Genomic DNA, 15264 nt, shown 5'->3' with positions numbered 1-15264 from the left:
TAAATTCAGAGAGATTAAAGGGTCTCCTGATTCAACTTGGATTCAGAGATTCGGCAACTGAATCAGGCCAAATCTCTGCCGAATCAAATCAGGGACAGAATCTTCACACAGTCCTAGTACCCAGTGTCCTAACACTGCTTATGTAAGCAAATGTTGCTATGTTTTCTTCTAGAGCAGTTCTTCTTAACAGGCTGCTACCTTGCAGTTTCTAGATAAGAATAATGCTAATGCTTTGCACGCTTGCAACATATTTTGTTAAAGACTCAGAACATGCTTTATGAAGTTGGGTGTTTATAGACTGAAAGGGATAGAGAGAGGTTACGTGATGTATCCAGGATTTACAGTTAATCAGTAATACAATTAATAGTGAACCAACCTTGATCTATTGCTCACCTATTCTAGCCAAGAGAGAGAATACTTATATTGCAAATATTTTATGGTTATTTTTTGGCCGTGATATGATGCTGATTTGAGACTCATGGATCTGCTTGTTAGTTCCATTAACACTGGTAAGCCATGGCTTCTAAAATGAGAACCTGGTGCTTTTCTTTTGAATTACTGTTCTGAAAAGAGTTTGCAAGCATGTTGTCAGGTCAAAATTTAGGCTTATTTTTTCTTGAAGGTTTACAAAATCTAAGTCTGGAAGAAATGTTTTTGTTTCCTTAATTACAGTGAAAATATTTAAATTAAGCTTCAGCCATTGTCTAGTAACTCTCATGCTTTAGTCTCAAAGGGCATTTTTAGACATGCATGCATCGCAGCTCTGGGCACTTTGAAAAGTGCCTGGCATTGCGACATATACAGTTGTATAAGTGACAAAATGAGCACCAGTGCTGAGAAAATGGTGGCGGTGCACTTTTGAACTAAAGCACCTTAGAGGTGCTTTAGTTCAAAAGCACACCTCCGCCATTTTATGCACACTGATGCTCATTTCGCATCTTATACGACTGCACACAGTACAGCGCAGTTCACCTCAACTCATGGGCAGAGCAGACTTGATTAATTGAGTCTGCTCCATAGTGGCAGATCTCTGGCACATTGCTAGAAAACAAGTATGTGTATAAATGCTCAAATATCTCAAATATTTATTTCAACTTGAACAGCATGAAAGTGTCTTGGTGCTCATTTGAAATAGGTATTTTTTGTTGGTCGTAATTGTAACCCTTTAACCACAGAGTGTTCATATACTGTATTTACTGAAATCTAAGATGACTGCCCCCATGATAAGATTCTGTGACTAGTGGGCTCAGTGGCAGCCCAGCTTGTTGGCTTGAACCCAGATGGCTCAGGTCAATTGGTAGGGGCATTTCCTTTCCCCACCAATCAGGAGGCAAGAGGCAGGCTTGCCCCGCCCTGGCTCAAGGGCAAGGTGAAGAAGGTGACCTGAGGGGGAACTAACCCCTTGGGCTTCCCCTTGGTCAATTTTCAGTCTGGGGGCAGAGCCTCCATAAGGCATAAAAGACCATGTGCCCAGCACATAGGTGTCTTCAGCAAGGGACAATGAGGAGGGGCTGCAGAAGGGTTGGTGAAGCTGACTAGCAGGGTGGAGCAGTTGCCCCAGAAGCACCCTGAAGATGCATCTGCCAAGCAGGACGCAGCAAGTGGCTGCATTCCAGCCCCCCCATCTCTGAGGCAGCAGTGGTGTTGATGCACAAGGTGGTGCATGGGGCCTGGAGAGAGCTGAAAGAAGCCCAGCAGCTGCATGAGGCAGCATAGGTCCCCATTCCTGCGAGAGGCAGAAGCCCCATGGTGCACAGAGTGGTGCACGGGGCCTGGGAAAGCCCCATGGTGCACAAAGCGGTGCACAGGCCTGGAAGGAGCTGAAGAGACCCTGAGGCAAAAGGCAGAAGCCCTATGGTGCACAGAACGGTGCACGGGCCTGGAAAAGGCCCACAGTGCACAGAGTGGTGCCTGGGTTTGGAAGGAGCTGAAGGGACCCTGCAGCTGCATGAGTCAGTGCAGGTTCCCTTCCCTGTGAGAGGCAGAAGCCCCATGGTACACAGAGTGGTGCCTGGGGCCTGAGAGGGCTAATAGGCCTGGGTAGCTGCACGAAGCAGCTTGGGTCTTCCTGGAGCAAGTGGCAGCAGGATGGAGTGGCCATCCCAGTGAGGGGGACACCCTGGCAGCCAAATCAACAGAGAGAGAGTGAGAGATGAGCCAAGCCCACTGGAGCTTCTGGGGAGTCATGAGGTACCTGGGTAGGGGATTGCAGTCCCAAGGAAGGGAAGAGATGGGTTTTCCACATGGGAGGAGGGTCCCCCCCTTTTTGGTGATTGATGGGAAGCTCCACGATGGAGGGAAGGACCCCTTTGTGATGGGAGAGTTTACTTAGGTGAGAAATGGTCCTGATTGCGAGCCACAAGCTAGTGTGAACCCCAAAGTCTCCTACAGAGGGGAAGAGAGAAACTCCCAAGGACTAAAGGTGGGTACCTATGAAGGTTAGTGAAGAGCCCTGTTTGCCAGGGGAGGCTTCGTGGTTACTGAGCCATTCTATGGGGTGTGTGAAACGGGCCCTATTTGATTCAGATTCGAAATCAGAATCACTGTCCTCAATTCGATTCCACTGAATCTCAAGATTCAATGCTGATTTGGAGAATCAGCGCTTCGGTCATAGACACAGCTTTAAAATGTTTTTTCTACATACCTTGAGGTACCAGTGTGGCTCATGAGTGCTGCGATGCTGAGGCAGATGAATCTTCTGGTCCACTTGTGGGTCCACTGCGGAGTGCGCTGGGGGCCCCCTCCCAGCTTGGTGATTGGCTGTGCGGGGACTCTGGGTGTCCCCCCAGACCCAGGAGGAACCAGTTGCTGAGCTGAAGGGGCACAGCGCCCCCCCTCCCCCCGGCACTCCCTGGCAGACCTGGAAGTGGACCAGAAGTACTTCTGGTCCACTTCCGGGTCTGCTGCCAGATGCACTGGGGAAGCCCCGTGCTTCTGTGGGACGCTCTATCTGCCCCAGCATCGCAGTGTTCACAAGCCTCTGATACCTAGGGGGATATAGAAAAAACATTTAACGCTGTCTCTACATTCGAATCTCTCCGAATTGATTTAGAGGGTTCCGATTCGATTTGGAGAGATTAAAGGGTCCTCTGATTCAGTTCAGAGATTCAGCCACTGAATTGGGCCAAATCTCCTCCAAATTGAATCAAGGACCGAAGCTTTCCACAGCCCTACCATTCTAGTCATGTGGACTAGTTGTGGTTGATGGTGTTTCTTTATGGTAAACTGTTTTTCCCTTGTGTTATTCCTTTTCTTGGCACAATTGCTGTACCATTTTTTGTTGTATTACTTAACCGTTTAAGATTGCCCTTGTTCCTTATACTGCTGTAGCCTGCCAGTTGTATCCTTCATTGTAAACTTGTTTACTTTGATGTTGTGTTATGAGATGCCCAGGAACTATCTTGTTTTGCCTGCTAGTGGTTCAGCTGATTAAGTGTCTGCTAGAGCACCCTTATCTATTATTTTACTTTCATGTGTTTAAAATTCAACACATGAATGTAATATCTATGTAGTCTTTTTTTTATGTATGCTCAGAGTATTGAGAGCATACATTTGACTATTGAGAGCCTGCTGAGGGTAGGGGCTGTACACTAACCAGAAGACTGCTGAGGTTCAAGGTCTATGCTCATAGAGTGCCTTTGTCTGCCATATTCATTTATTATTGCCTGTGTATATATTTAATAAGATTTACCGTCTCTGTAAATTTAAATCTGTAAATAGTTAAACCTTATTGGGTGTCCCTGGTCCTCTGCTCTGCTCTGCAGGGGAGGGAGGTGAGCTGGCTTAAGCTAGGCAGTCACACTCCCCCAGCACTCTCGCACCCCCTAACATCCCTTCGATTGAAGTGGGGGTACCAGCCACGTACCACCCGGGGTACAATTCTATACATGGAAAAATGATAAATTTGCTATAATATTCCAAGTATATAATTTTAATTATTGGGGGGTCTTCTTTAATTGATCCTCCCCACTACTGCAGGGGGGGCAGGCTGTATGGGGGCAATGTGGGGAGGTCAAGCAGCTTGCCCCCTTCTTGTGCCTGCCACTTCTGCCTCCTTCCTGCATCTCTGCCTACAGCTTCTGGGCCTTCCCTGTCCCCTTCACCTCTGCTTCCCATCCTGCCTCTGCCTCCTCGCCCTGACCCCCTCCCTGCCATTTGCCCTTGCTCCATGAATGCTACAGCCTAGGGCATGGAACACAACCCTAGGCCAGCCATAGCAGCCATGCAAGCTGAACACTGCTGCTATGGGGCTAGGCTGGGGCCATGCATACTGCAACCTGGGTCGGCTTCCCCCTGAAGACCTTCTCTTAGAATTGAGTTAAGATGGTATTTTCAGTGCTAAGCCTTATTTTGGTCTATATTTAGATGTACTGTGTCTGTGTATGGATATTGTGCACACATTTTAGATTGCCACCCAGTTCTGATCTTGCTTTTTCTACTTTTACATTTAACTCCAGTGATATCAGTGGATCATTTATGGAAATGAAAACCAAATTAGGCCAAGTGTGTTTTATCATCTTTCACATACATGATGATCTTTTTACTTTTATTTAACAGGGGGAACCTGGCAATGCAGGAGTGAAAGGAGAGCGTGGACTACCTGGTCAACAGGGAAGGCAGGTTTGTATCATTTTCATCTGTATGCACTGTAATTTAGTTACAGCACCTAATGTCTTTCAGTGCAGAAAACTTTGCCCCAGGAAAAGGAAGTGGGAATTCAGAGTTCTAATTGTTATGATCAGCTAATGCCAGGTATTCATTGTACTTGGCTGCCAAAGACCAGAGACTAAACCAACTTGTCCTAGGACATTCCTTATCAATTAAAGCCAAATTCTGCTCTTGCTTATAGTTGTGTAGATTTGAAGTGACTCTCAGAAATATTAATGGAGTTATGCTGAATAGGCATAGATGCTAGTAAAATCAAATTATAGCCCAGATCACCTGGTGAGTACTATTGTAATAATACTCCCGCTGCTACTACCACTACCTGAAAGGAGATGGACAAAAGCAGGATGGGAAGGTTGATCAGTTTTTTAATTCAGAGAAACTACCATTTGGGCAGTCTGGATCCAGATTCTTTTTGTACTATTTGAGAGGAGAATTCAGGTGGAGGTTTGTTCAATTTCTAATGATGACAATGATGATGATTAGGTTAGATACTCCCTCCATGTTCTGTGAGGCATGGGCATTGTGCACTATAAAGCAGTCTCAGTGCTTTGGGGAAATGTTCTGATATCCTTTTCTGGACGGCCAAGTAGCAATCTCTAATCTGCTCAACTGTGCCAGCCATGGAGATGTTGCAGCACCTATTCTTACTGCCCACTGCTGATTGATTCAGAGGTTAGGTCAGAGACAAAGTCTAACTGTTTCTGTCCCCCTTCCTGTTTGAACATATTTATTCCACAGGCTAGGAAGACTGCACTCCCCTCTGATTCTGCTCACTGGCACTGGCTGTGGGGGTAGGAGGCAGAGAGGAGTAGAAACCACTGTTCTTGCACCCCCACAGTAGGTTGCCCATAATTCATTACATCCTCCCTTCAAGGTTCTTGGGTTGCTGCACAGGCTTGTAAATGAAATACAAACAATAATAGAGTACAGCCATCAGGTAGGGTGGGTTTAAATGAAATGTTCTGTTCCTAGGGAGAAGATGGCCCTACTCAGTATGGTAGACTGGGAAATAAAGGAGCAAAGGTAAGTTTTTGAAAGTGGCATGATATGGAAAACTCAGTTTTATTTTTACATAATTTTAGGAATTGGCAACACTCTTGTCCTTCCATATGTCCTCCTATTTTTTACTATCATCTTCCACTAAAATAAGTCAGGCCCCCCTTGCATGGGCTTTCCCATGTGAGAAACTGGTGAGCCCTCTCAAGTTTCTAGGGGTTTGGCATAGGCCTGTCCAGATAATTTCTCAATTGTGAACCAAGGGGTTTTCCTTCAGTCTGAACTAGCAGAGGCAGGGGCTGGAATATTTAATTGGTAGAGCTCTGTGTGTGTTTGGATTACTAAGGAAGAGCCAGCCAAAAAGATTAGAAAAACTGAAAAAGCACCAGTGCAGAGAGCACTGACCCTGGTAAAGGAAGTATGAGGCTGAAAAAAGGCTGGGGTAGAAAAAGAGAGAGAAAAGAGAGTTGTAGATCCTGAATGAGCTGTAAGCAAGAAAAGTATCGCCTGTTTGAATTCTCATATATTCATGAAAATAAGACATGTATGTCCTTTGCAAATAAACAGGATCTCATATATGATACCCAACTCCATTATCAGTTTCTTTTCCTGAGAGAGACACATCAAGGTGGGGGAAAGGGGAGGGGTATATGCGGGGCTTGAATTTAGGCAACTCTCAGCTCTGTGCATATAATGGACATGGTGATTTCCAGCATCTGGTTTTTGGGGGGTGGAAATGGTGTGTTGTATGCAAAAAGAACAAAACAAAACAAAAGAAAAGGTATTATCTTAGAGGAATCCACAATGCACTAGGCACTGTGAACATACTTGAGAGGGTACTGTCTCTGTCCCAAATGGCATCCAATCTAAGTGGTTAAGCAAAGTGTAACACAGTGTTTCTCAAACTTGTGATACCTGGGGCACACTTTTATTCTGGATTAAGATTGGCAGCACACTTCACTCTTACAGCCAAAAAGTTGTGCATGCATGGGTATCTCCCCCTCCTCCCCACTAAAGGTATGAAGCGGGAGCCTTGAGACTAGAAAAGTTAAGCATCACTGATCTAGCGGGTGCTGCCTAAGGGTAGTGGGGCCAGGACCTCAGTTTGCTGTGCCCTGCTCTTTCCACTGCCGGTGGCCCTTCCTGCCAGCCCCAGAGTGTGGGAGGAGTAGATAAGACAAGTTGGGCCACGAAGTACGGCTCCACTGGTGCATCCACCCACTTGCCTGCATGGAGCAGACTGTGTTGCTGAGAGTGTGAGGGGAGCCAGCACAGGGCCTGCCCTGGAGATGAAGAAGGGTGGGGGAAGGTGGCAGCAGCTGCAGATGCAGCAGGAGTAGCTGGTGGAGACAGGGGAGGAGAACATTTACCCTATCACACTAGGGAATCTCACAACACACATCCATGGTTCTTGTGACCGACTAATGTGCCAGGACACACTCTTTGGGAATTAGTGGTGTAACAAGTGATGGGAAATTAATCAACAGATTTATCTATAATTTTGATGTTAAGCAGGGCACTGTCCAAGTTCAGTGCAGTTGGGGGCCACAGGCAGCACTGGAATGTGGTCCCCAGACTGCAAAACTTACAGGCCGCCACCACAGGATGGGCTAGTATCATATGGACCCTGATCCCTGTTACATGGACTACACCAGTGGTGCATGGACCCCCGAACCTTTCCCTGTCACACAACGGCATGTCACATGCACAAGCTGTATGTTAAGTGTTTGCAAGCTGCGTGGTCATGTAAAGGCCTATCACAGGCTGCCAGTTGGATACCACTGATTAAGTACAAATGTGCTTGTTATGCCTGTCTGTTCCTCAGTCATTCCCTGTTTAAAATGAAGTGAAGATTGGAGATACTTCAGCAACACATTGGAGTTATCTGTGGGAGAAATGTGCTCCTAATCTTGTATATGTAACTGTCCTTTTATATTTTTTTTTCTGCAAGAGTTCATTTTGGTGTGTAATGACCTTCCTTTATTAGCCTTGATCTCCCAGTAAGCAGCAACTTGATCTCCCAGTAAGCAGGAGCTTTTCTTCTGCTTATTGTTTGTCTGCCATCCCTGGATGTTTCTCTTCTCCTTCTTGCAATTATTTCTTGCTGGCTGGCTAAGCTGTACTGACTTTTATGCTTCGGACCTAAAGAATATCTTGCTTAGAAAGCTTGTCTAATTTTATCCCAACTGTGGAGTGGGTCCAGTAAACGTTACAACCCTAAGAAATCCTTGCCTTTCAGAAACTGTAATGAAATTAACTTATTCAGAACAGGCTTCAAGTATTTTCCTGTGCCAGGGCTGGTTCTCTTCTGTACTTACCACAGTGATAGTCACATGGCTTTTATTGAGTTACTTCTGTGATTTGAACAAGCCAAAATAAAAATAACCAAGTAAAAGTTTATTTGCATCTGTGTGTGTGTGTGTGTATGTCAAATATGCTAAAAAAATCCCAATATGACTTATGAATTTAATTGCATCTAACTTGTGGTTTACAGGGATATGGACTGCCTGGAGATTTCGGACCAAAGGTACCGTGTGTCATATCAGTTTTCTGGCTTTCAAACAAATCAGCTAGCGTCTCCATTTTGTTGCATCAGCAGGAAAATGGTCCAACTGCAATACAGTTAGTAGAATCATACCAGCTTAAAACTAATCTTATTCAGGCTCAGTATTTCTTTTAAGATGGAAATAAGTTTTGTTGATAGTTTTTTGGTATGAATGGCACCCATTTTCCTGATGTTTTATGAGAAGACTAGGAAGAGCACTTGTATTAGGAATCATTCTTATTGATGTTAAAGGAAAAACTGTTGAATGTGATTTAATGGTTTCTAGTTCTAAAAAGGGCCAGAATCCTTCACAGTAGATCAGAAGAACAGAGATGAGACTGGTGTTTTGCTGGGGAAAATCATGTTGTGATGGTTGCCTTGAGGAAAGAGCAGGAGGTTAGAGGAGTGCTCAAAGTAATGAAGTAGAGAGCCCGGCCATTCATTTGTATGTCCCTAGGTCTGCCCTATATCTATTCACCCCACTGAAATGGCCCCTGAGGCAATCAGGTTTATTGAAGATTTGACTGGTAGGTCATTTAAACACTAGCATCATCAGTCTTGGGCAGTTCTGCTTTTGCTTCTCCCCCTGTAAGAGGAACATAAGAGGTTTTACTCCCCACTACAGCCTTTTGTGGCCATATTACACAAGACATTTCATCTAGCCCTAATTTGTAAAAACCAGGGCTCTAGAGAGAAGGACATTTTAGAAATCATTGAATAAAAAAAGTAACCGTGACTTTGGCATTATCTTACTGTTCAGCACCTGATTCTGGAACTGGACTTGTCTGCTTATATTGTATTTCAGAAGGAAATACATAAAAAGCAGAATCAATAACAAGAAAAACTGTGATTTGCAATCATTTAATATAAAATATCATAAATATTCTTTTCATAGTTTTTCTCATACAGTATTATATTTTTCTCTTCTCCCATCCAAAACCATTTAACTGGATGAGTCAAAATGCTAGTCTTGTTCAGGGACCAATAATTTAGAAAGCATTAGGGCTGTGTGAGGCTTCAGACAGGGCTTCAGATCCAGAGAAGCTTCAGGTGCTTCCAAAGCAGCATGTCCGGGTTGAAGCGCTGGCTTTGTCAGGCTTCCTGAAGCAGTTTGGAGCTTCTGAAGAGCTTTGGAGCCGCTTTGGAGCCACCTTGGAGATCCGGCCATAGAAACTTCTTGAAACTTGGCAGGCTTTGTGGCCTCACCAGGGGCCACCACCCCTATGGTTTTGACCCCCCCTGTGTTGTAACACATAGACATGACAGAAGTTTTGCTTTCAAGAATTTGGGGTGCAGTTCCCACCAAACAACTGCACTGATCTTCTTGAAACTTGGCAGGCTTCATGCTCTCTGCAGAGTCTACCACTCCTGAAAATTTTATCTAAATTGGACAAAAAACAACAAAGTTATAGATATTTTATTCTATCCCATTATACCCTATGGCCGGATCTCTGAGGCAGCTCCAAAGCTTCGGAGCCACTTTGGCTGGATCAAGGCGGAAACCCAGTCCGGCGCTGTGGATCGGATCACTGCCATCCAAAGCGGCTGGATCTGAAGCCGGATCGGATCGCTGCTAACTTGCACTGGCGTAGAAATGTTTGACATACTGCACTTGGAGAAATTTTTGTTGTATAATGACTTTTTTTTTAGTTTTGCTTGGTCTATTCAATTTTAGCAAAATAATTCAAAATATTGAATAGTACAATTAACAGTAATGATGAAAAACAGTCTTATGACGGCTCATTTGTGGCTATTCAAATTAATGGAAACATGAAGTATTTGTTTCAGTTAATTAAAAATAAACCTAATTGAAACTCATTGAAGCACTGAATTTCTTCCCTCCATGGTGGCATTTCAATTAAGAATCCACCATTTCAATTTAGAGAGCATGAAATAAAACCCTGAGGACTAAAGCCCCGTCGTGTGTGTGTGTGTGTGTGTGTTTGGTTAAAAAAAAAAAAAAAAGATATTTTTGTCACATTTTTTATAAGAATCAGAGTCTAATTTTATTATGTATAAGTCCTTTATATGTACCTGCATGTGGGCAGGTTTCTTGAATTAATGCATAAATAAAAATGAGTATTTCATGAGTTATTCACATTTCAGCATAATAGCCATTTTCACATTTTTATTTCATAATGAATTAGGGTGAAGTTGGGAATCCTGGCCTTCCAGGGAAAACTGGACCAAAGGGAAACAGAGGAAAACTGGTAAGTACTCTTTCCCCCTCCAATGATGGAAATCTATTTAAGTTAGCATCTTGTAACATGTTGAACTTTATCATATTGATTTATTTTAAACTACAATGGAAGGAATTTTCAAAAACAGCGAGCCTTGGACTGACTAAACTCCTAATTAAGGTGGATGGAAGCCAACGATGCAAATTTCTGAAAATCCATTTCTGGTGTTTTCGTATGAAAAAATCTGTTCCAATGTTTTCGTATAAACCACACATTTCCAACCCCCTAAAACATTTTTTTTGCCTTTCCTAAGAAGGAAAAAGAATTGCCAGTAAGCAATTCAAGGAAACTTCACTGAGCTCCTGCTCCTACTCCACCCCTGGCACCGCACACACTTTCTTTATCCTCATTTCTGGTCTCTTTTCCTAAACCTTCTGAAAAGGAGTGACTTAGGGTTCACTTGGGAACATGCCCATACCTCTTCATGGTCAGACAGGATTTCTACTGAGTGTAGGGTCCCTTCTTTGTCCCTTCTGCAGAAAGGGTAAAAAGCTTAATTTTGGTACAGCAATAGCTAATGTGACACAGTGCATGCAGTATCTGGAAATGCAAAATGTATAAAACCTTGAAGTCCTCATTGCTAGTTTAGATCTTAACACAAGATTGTCTTTCCTCTAACACAGAAAAAAAGGACAGAAATGGGTTTGATATAAAAGAGGCTAGTAGCATTGAAGACAATGGATTCATATTTTCGTTTCGGGGTTTATGTTTCTGAATATTTTTTTGTGTTAGGTGCCAAGTAAACTTTGCTAAAATTCAACTGAGCCCCTAAAAGAATGAGAGGCATGATGCCCTTCTATGCTTTCATCCTTTAGAAATGGTTATGCAAATCAGGAATCATTCATCCTAAGTAATTGTCCTGTAAAGTAAATGAAAGGAGAATAAGACTGTAACAGTTGTACAACCTACATGTTCTCTCTGTAAATCTGTTCTATTTGGTGGTTGTGTTTGTAATTTATGTTCATGCTTATAGGGTGTTGCAGGTCCTGTCGGTCAAAAGGGTCTTGAAGGAGACTGGGGACCTCCTGGACACAGGGTATGACATGTACTAAAAATCATTTTACCTGTCTGAAAAAATACTGTACTGTACTTTTGAGAAGTAGTCACCACTAACTATAGAACATTGTTTCCCTTTCATAGATTCTAGACCATGGTTGGTCACCTGCACACAGGTGCTACAAATGGCACAGGCAGCCTCTGTGTATGGTATGCAGCAGATCAGGGAGGGGACAGGCATCACAGCAGCAAATAGGGTTGGAAGCAAAAAGTGAAGGAGCAAATCAGGCAGGGAGCACAGGGAAGGAAGCAGAAAGTAGAGCAGCGGATCAGGCAGGGGAATGAGATCAGAATGGCGCTTCAGGAGGGTAAGGGGCTAACTTGTGGCATGCCAAAAAGGTAGGCCCATAGTCTTCTGGGCTATGTGTAGGGTCAAAGTCCTAATTATAAATAAATGGGCACTGATAGATGGTCTGTGTGTATTGCAAATGACCTGATCACGTCACCTTGGAAATGCTGATTCTGTCTTCCAGTGATAGTTCAAAAGTGTATGTGTGTAAAATTATCTGCAATTTTTCTAATACTTTGAAATAAATGTCTAAGGACTAAATCTTTCAAAGAAAGGGGAATGTGTTCTTATATTATTATGATTTTAGTATTGGATATTGGATATTTCTACATATAAATGCTTATTTGATTGCCTATACTTCTAGGTTGTGCATGCAAATTTAGATATTTTGTTGATCATAGATTCACAGACTCATAGATGTTAGGGCCAGAAGGGACCTCAATAGATCATCGAATCCGACCCCCTGCATAGGCAGGAAAGAGTGCTGGGTTCAGATGACCCCAGCTAGTTGCCCATTTAACTTCTCTTGAAGACCCCCAGGGTAGGGGAGAGCACCACCTGCCTTGGGAGCCCATTCCAGACTTTGGCCACTCGAACTGTGAAGAAGTTCTTCCTAATATCCAGTCTAAATCTGCTCTCTGCTAGCTTGTGGCCATTATTTCTTGTGACCCCCAGGGGCACCTTGGTGAGTAGAGCCTCACCAATTCCCTTGTGTGCCCCCGTGATGAACTTATAGGCAGTCACAAGTTCGTCTCTCAACCTTCTCTTGCGGAGGCTGAAGAGGTCCAGGTGCCCCAGTCTTTCCTCATAGGGCTTGGCCTGCAAGCCCTTAACCATACGAGTGGCCCTTCTCTGGACCCTCTCCAAGTTATCCACATCCCTCTTGAAGTGTGGCGCCCAAAACTGCATGCAGTATTCCAATTGCGGTCTGACCAGCGCCCGATAGAGGGGAAGTATCACCTCCTTGGTTCTATTTGTTGTGCATCTGCTGATGCATGATAAAGTGCAGTTAGCTTTGCTAATGACTTCGTCACACTGACGACTCATGTTCATCTTGGAGTCCACTAGGACTCTGAGATCCCTTTCTGCTTCCATGCCACCAAGCAGGTCATTTCCTAGGCAGTAGGTATGCTGGACATTTTTCCTCCCGAGGTGCAGCACTTTGCATTTCTCCTTATTAAATTGCACTCTATTGTTTTCTGCCCATTTGTCCAACCTGTCCAGGTCTGCCTGTAGTTGTTCCCTGCCCTCCAGTGTGTCCACTTCTCCCCACAGTTTTGTATATCTGCAAACTTGGACAGAGTATACTTCACTCCCTTGTCCAAGTCGCTGATGAAGACATTGAAGAGTATCGGTCCAAGGACTTAGCCCTGCGGGACCCCACTGCCACACCCTTCCAGGTCGAAACCGACCCATCCACCACCACTCTCTGGGTACAACCCTCTAGTCAATTTGCCACCCGCCAGACTGTGTAATCATCCAAGTCACAGCCTCTTAATTTGTTCACCGGTATGGGGTGCGATACCGTATTGAAGGCCTTTCTGAAGTCTAAGTAAACAATGTCTATCCCTACTCCTGCGTCCAGGTGTTTTGTAACCTGGTCATAAAAAGAAACTAGATTAGTCAGGCATGATCTACCTGCTACGATCCCATGCCGGTTTCCCCTCAGCATAATTTTTCCTGCTGGGCTCTCACATATATGAGCCTTAATAATCTTTTCAAAGACTTTGCCAAGGATGGAGGTGAGACTGACTGGCCTATAGTTGCCTGGATCCTCCTAGTGTTAATTGTGCCAGCAGATCAAGGACTGCACTCTGCACTTGAACTTCTGCAAACAGAGCTGCAAAGAACAATACTTTCATGTGGTACTACATAGGCCGATTTTCTATTCTTTTCTTTTTGTTTTTTAAGGAATAAATATCTGGTTTTGAGATTTGACTGTCCACATTTGAACTTCCCATTATGGTTTATGGGTGTTTTAGGATTGTGATATAATCTGAGAGAGCTCTAAATGTGAATTGTGATTTCATTCTGCTTAGAAGCTTTATTGAGACTTAATTCCTATATCTAGTCTCACTGATTCTCTTCAAGGTAGTGTCATACACGGATACAGAGGCTTACAATTTGTTTTCCAAAGATAACAAGTTGTCAAGACTAGCCTTTTCCTTGACAGTTAAGGTTTCAAAAATAGGGAGGAACTGTTTCGAATGGGACATTACCCAGCTCACCTTCTCTTGGCAGTTTAGTCTCTGCAGTAACAATTGCTGTAAAAAGCAGTAGAAACCTACTTTTGCCATTAAAACCAAATAGATTTGACTTTGATTATCCAGAAGGAAAAGATTGGTCAAGTAGTATGCCATCATTTTCACTCACTGGGCACATCTACATGTTCATTAATGCACCTTAGTTACTGTACATTTAGTTTAGTACTTGCTTAATGAAGTATTAACTAAATGTGCAGTAACTACAACTACTAAGCAGTAGCACCAGCACTTGGTTATCTTGTGACACCTACTGCGCATTAGCCTAATAAAACTATGCAGTAGGCTATTAGCATGGTTTTTAAATGCTACGCTACTGTGCAGGTTTATTAGGCTAATGCGCAGTAAACATCTTGTGTAGACATGCCCACTTTCCAGGTCAGGATTTCACTGTAGATGTTTTCTTCTCACTCAAAATTTTCATTGAAACTTACACCAGTTATCTAAATGTATTTGTATGTCTCACATAGCTTACAATGTAAAAATAAGAGCACAATTGTAGTATTTGTACCTAAAAATTTGCAAAACCTTAAAGCAAAAATTCAAGATGTTAAAGCCATATATAATTTGGAAGGAAAAAGCATATTTTTTTTTCTTTTACTGAGGGAAGAAATCAATAAACTCCAGTAACAACTATGAGGATCTGACATTTCTAGCATAGAAACTTTAAATACTTCAGATGTGTAATTCTCCTTAAAATATATTTTTATGCAATACAATCCAACATACTCTATAGCTGATTTATCTAATGGATCCTCCTCCTTATATTTTGCCATCAAGAAAGCTTGTATTTACATTATTTATCTAGTAATTGCTTTCTGTTTCTTCTAGGGTGCTATCGGAGAAAAAGGCCCGGCTTCATTTTCCGTATGTATCCTTCTCATATTCTGCATAGAAATAAACCAATTCTTTGGCTAACAATTTATTCATTTCCTTTTTGCATTTGCTCTGCAGCCATGTGAACTCATTGAATATGTGCGCAAAAATAGCCGTAAGTACTGAATCTTGCTTTGATTTTTATCATCAAAACTGTAACACTTTATTAATATTTTGAAGTCATATTTCCCCAACTTCCCTAGAAAACTCAAATCTGATATTTTGTTGTTGTTGTAAAAGGCAGTGTGTTTGGATAGGATCAGCTCAGAGGTTTGTCTTGCTCAAAAATGTGACGAAAACCTAAAGTAAAAAGCATAGAATCCAAAATAAAAT

General features: G+C 43.0%; 1 protein-coding gene across 1 annotated transcript in view; it reads left to right on the top strand.

Moving 5' to 3' along the window:
- LOC102564087 (collagen alpha-6(VI) chain) overlaps window positions 1-15264 on the top strand; it is a 109157-nt gene that overhangs the window by 90816 nt on the left and 3077 nt on the right. The window contains exons 27-33 of the mRNA XM_059728797.1: window positions 4558-4620; window positions 5641-5691; window positions 8159-8191; window positions 10357-10419; window positions 11423-11485; window positions 14887-14922; window positions 15010-15046. Of these exons, the coding sequence (XP_059584780.1) occupies window positions 4558-4620; window positions 5641-5691; window positions 8159-8191; window positions 10357-10419; window positions 11423-11485; window positions 14887-14922; window positions 15010-15046 (346 nt within the window). The remainder of the gene's footprint in view (window positions 1-4557; window positions 4621-5640; window positions 5692-8158; window positions 8192-10356; window positions 10420-11422; window positions 11486-14886; window positions 14923-15009; window positions 15047-15264) is intronic.

This window comes from Alligator mississippiensis, chromosome 5, assembly GCF_030867095.1.
Source record: "Alligator mississippiensis isolate rAllMis1 chromosome 5, rAllMis1, whole genome shotgun sequence".
NCBI classification, from domain to species: domain Eukaryota; kingdom Metazoa; phylum Chordata; order Crocodylia; family Alligatoridae; genus Alligator; species Alligator mississippiensis.
Note: the sequence above shows the minus strand (reverse complement) of the source record. Positions and strands in the feature narration are given on the sequence as shown.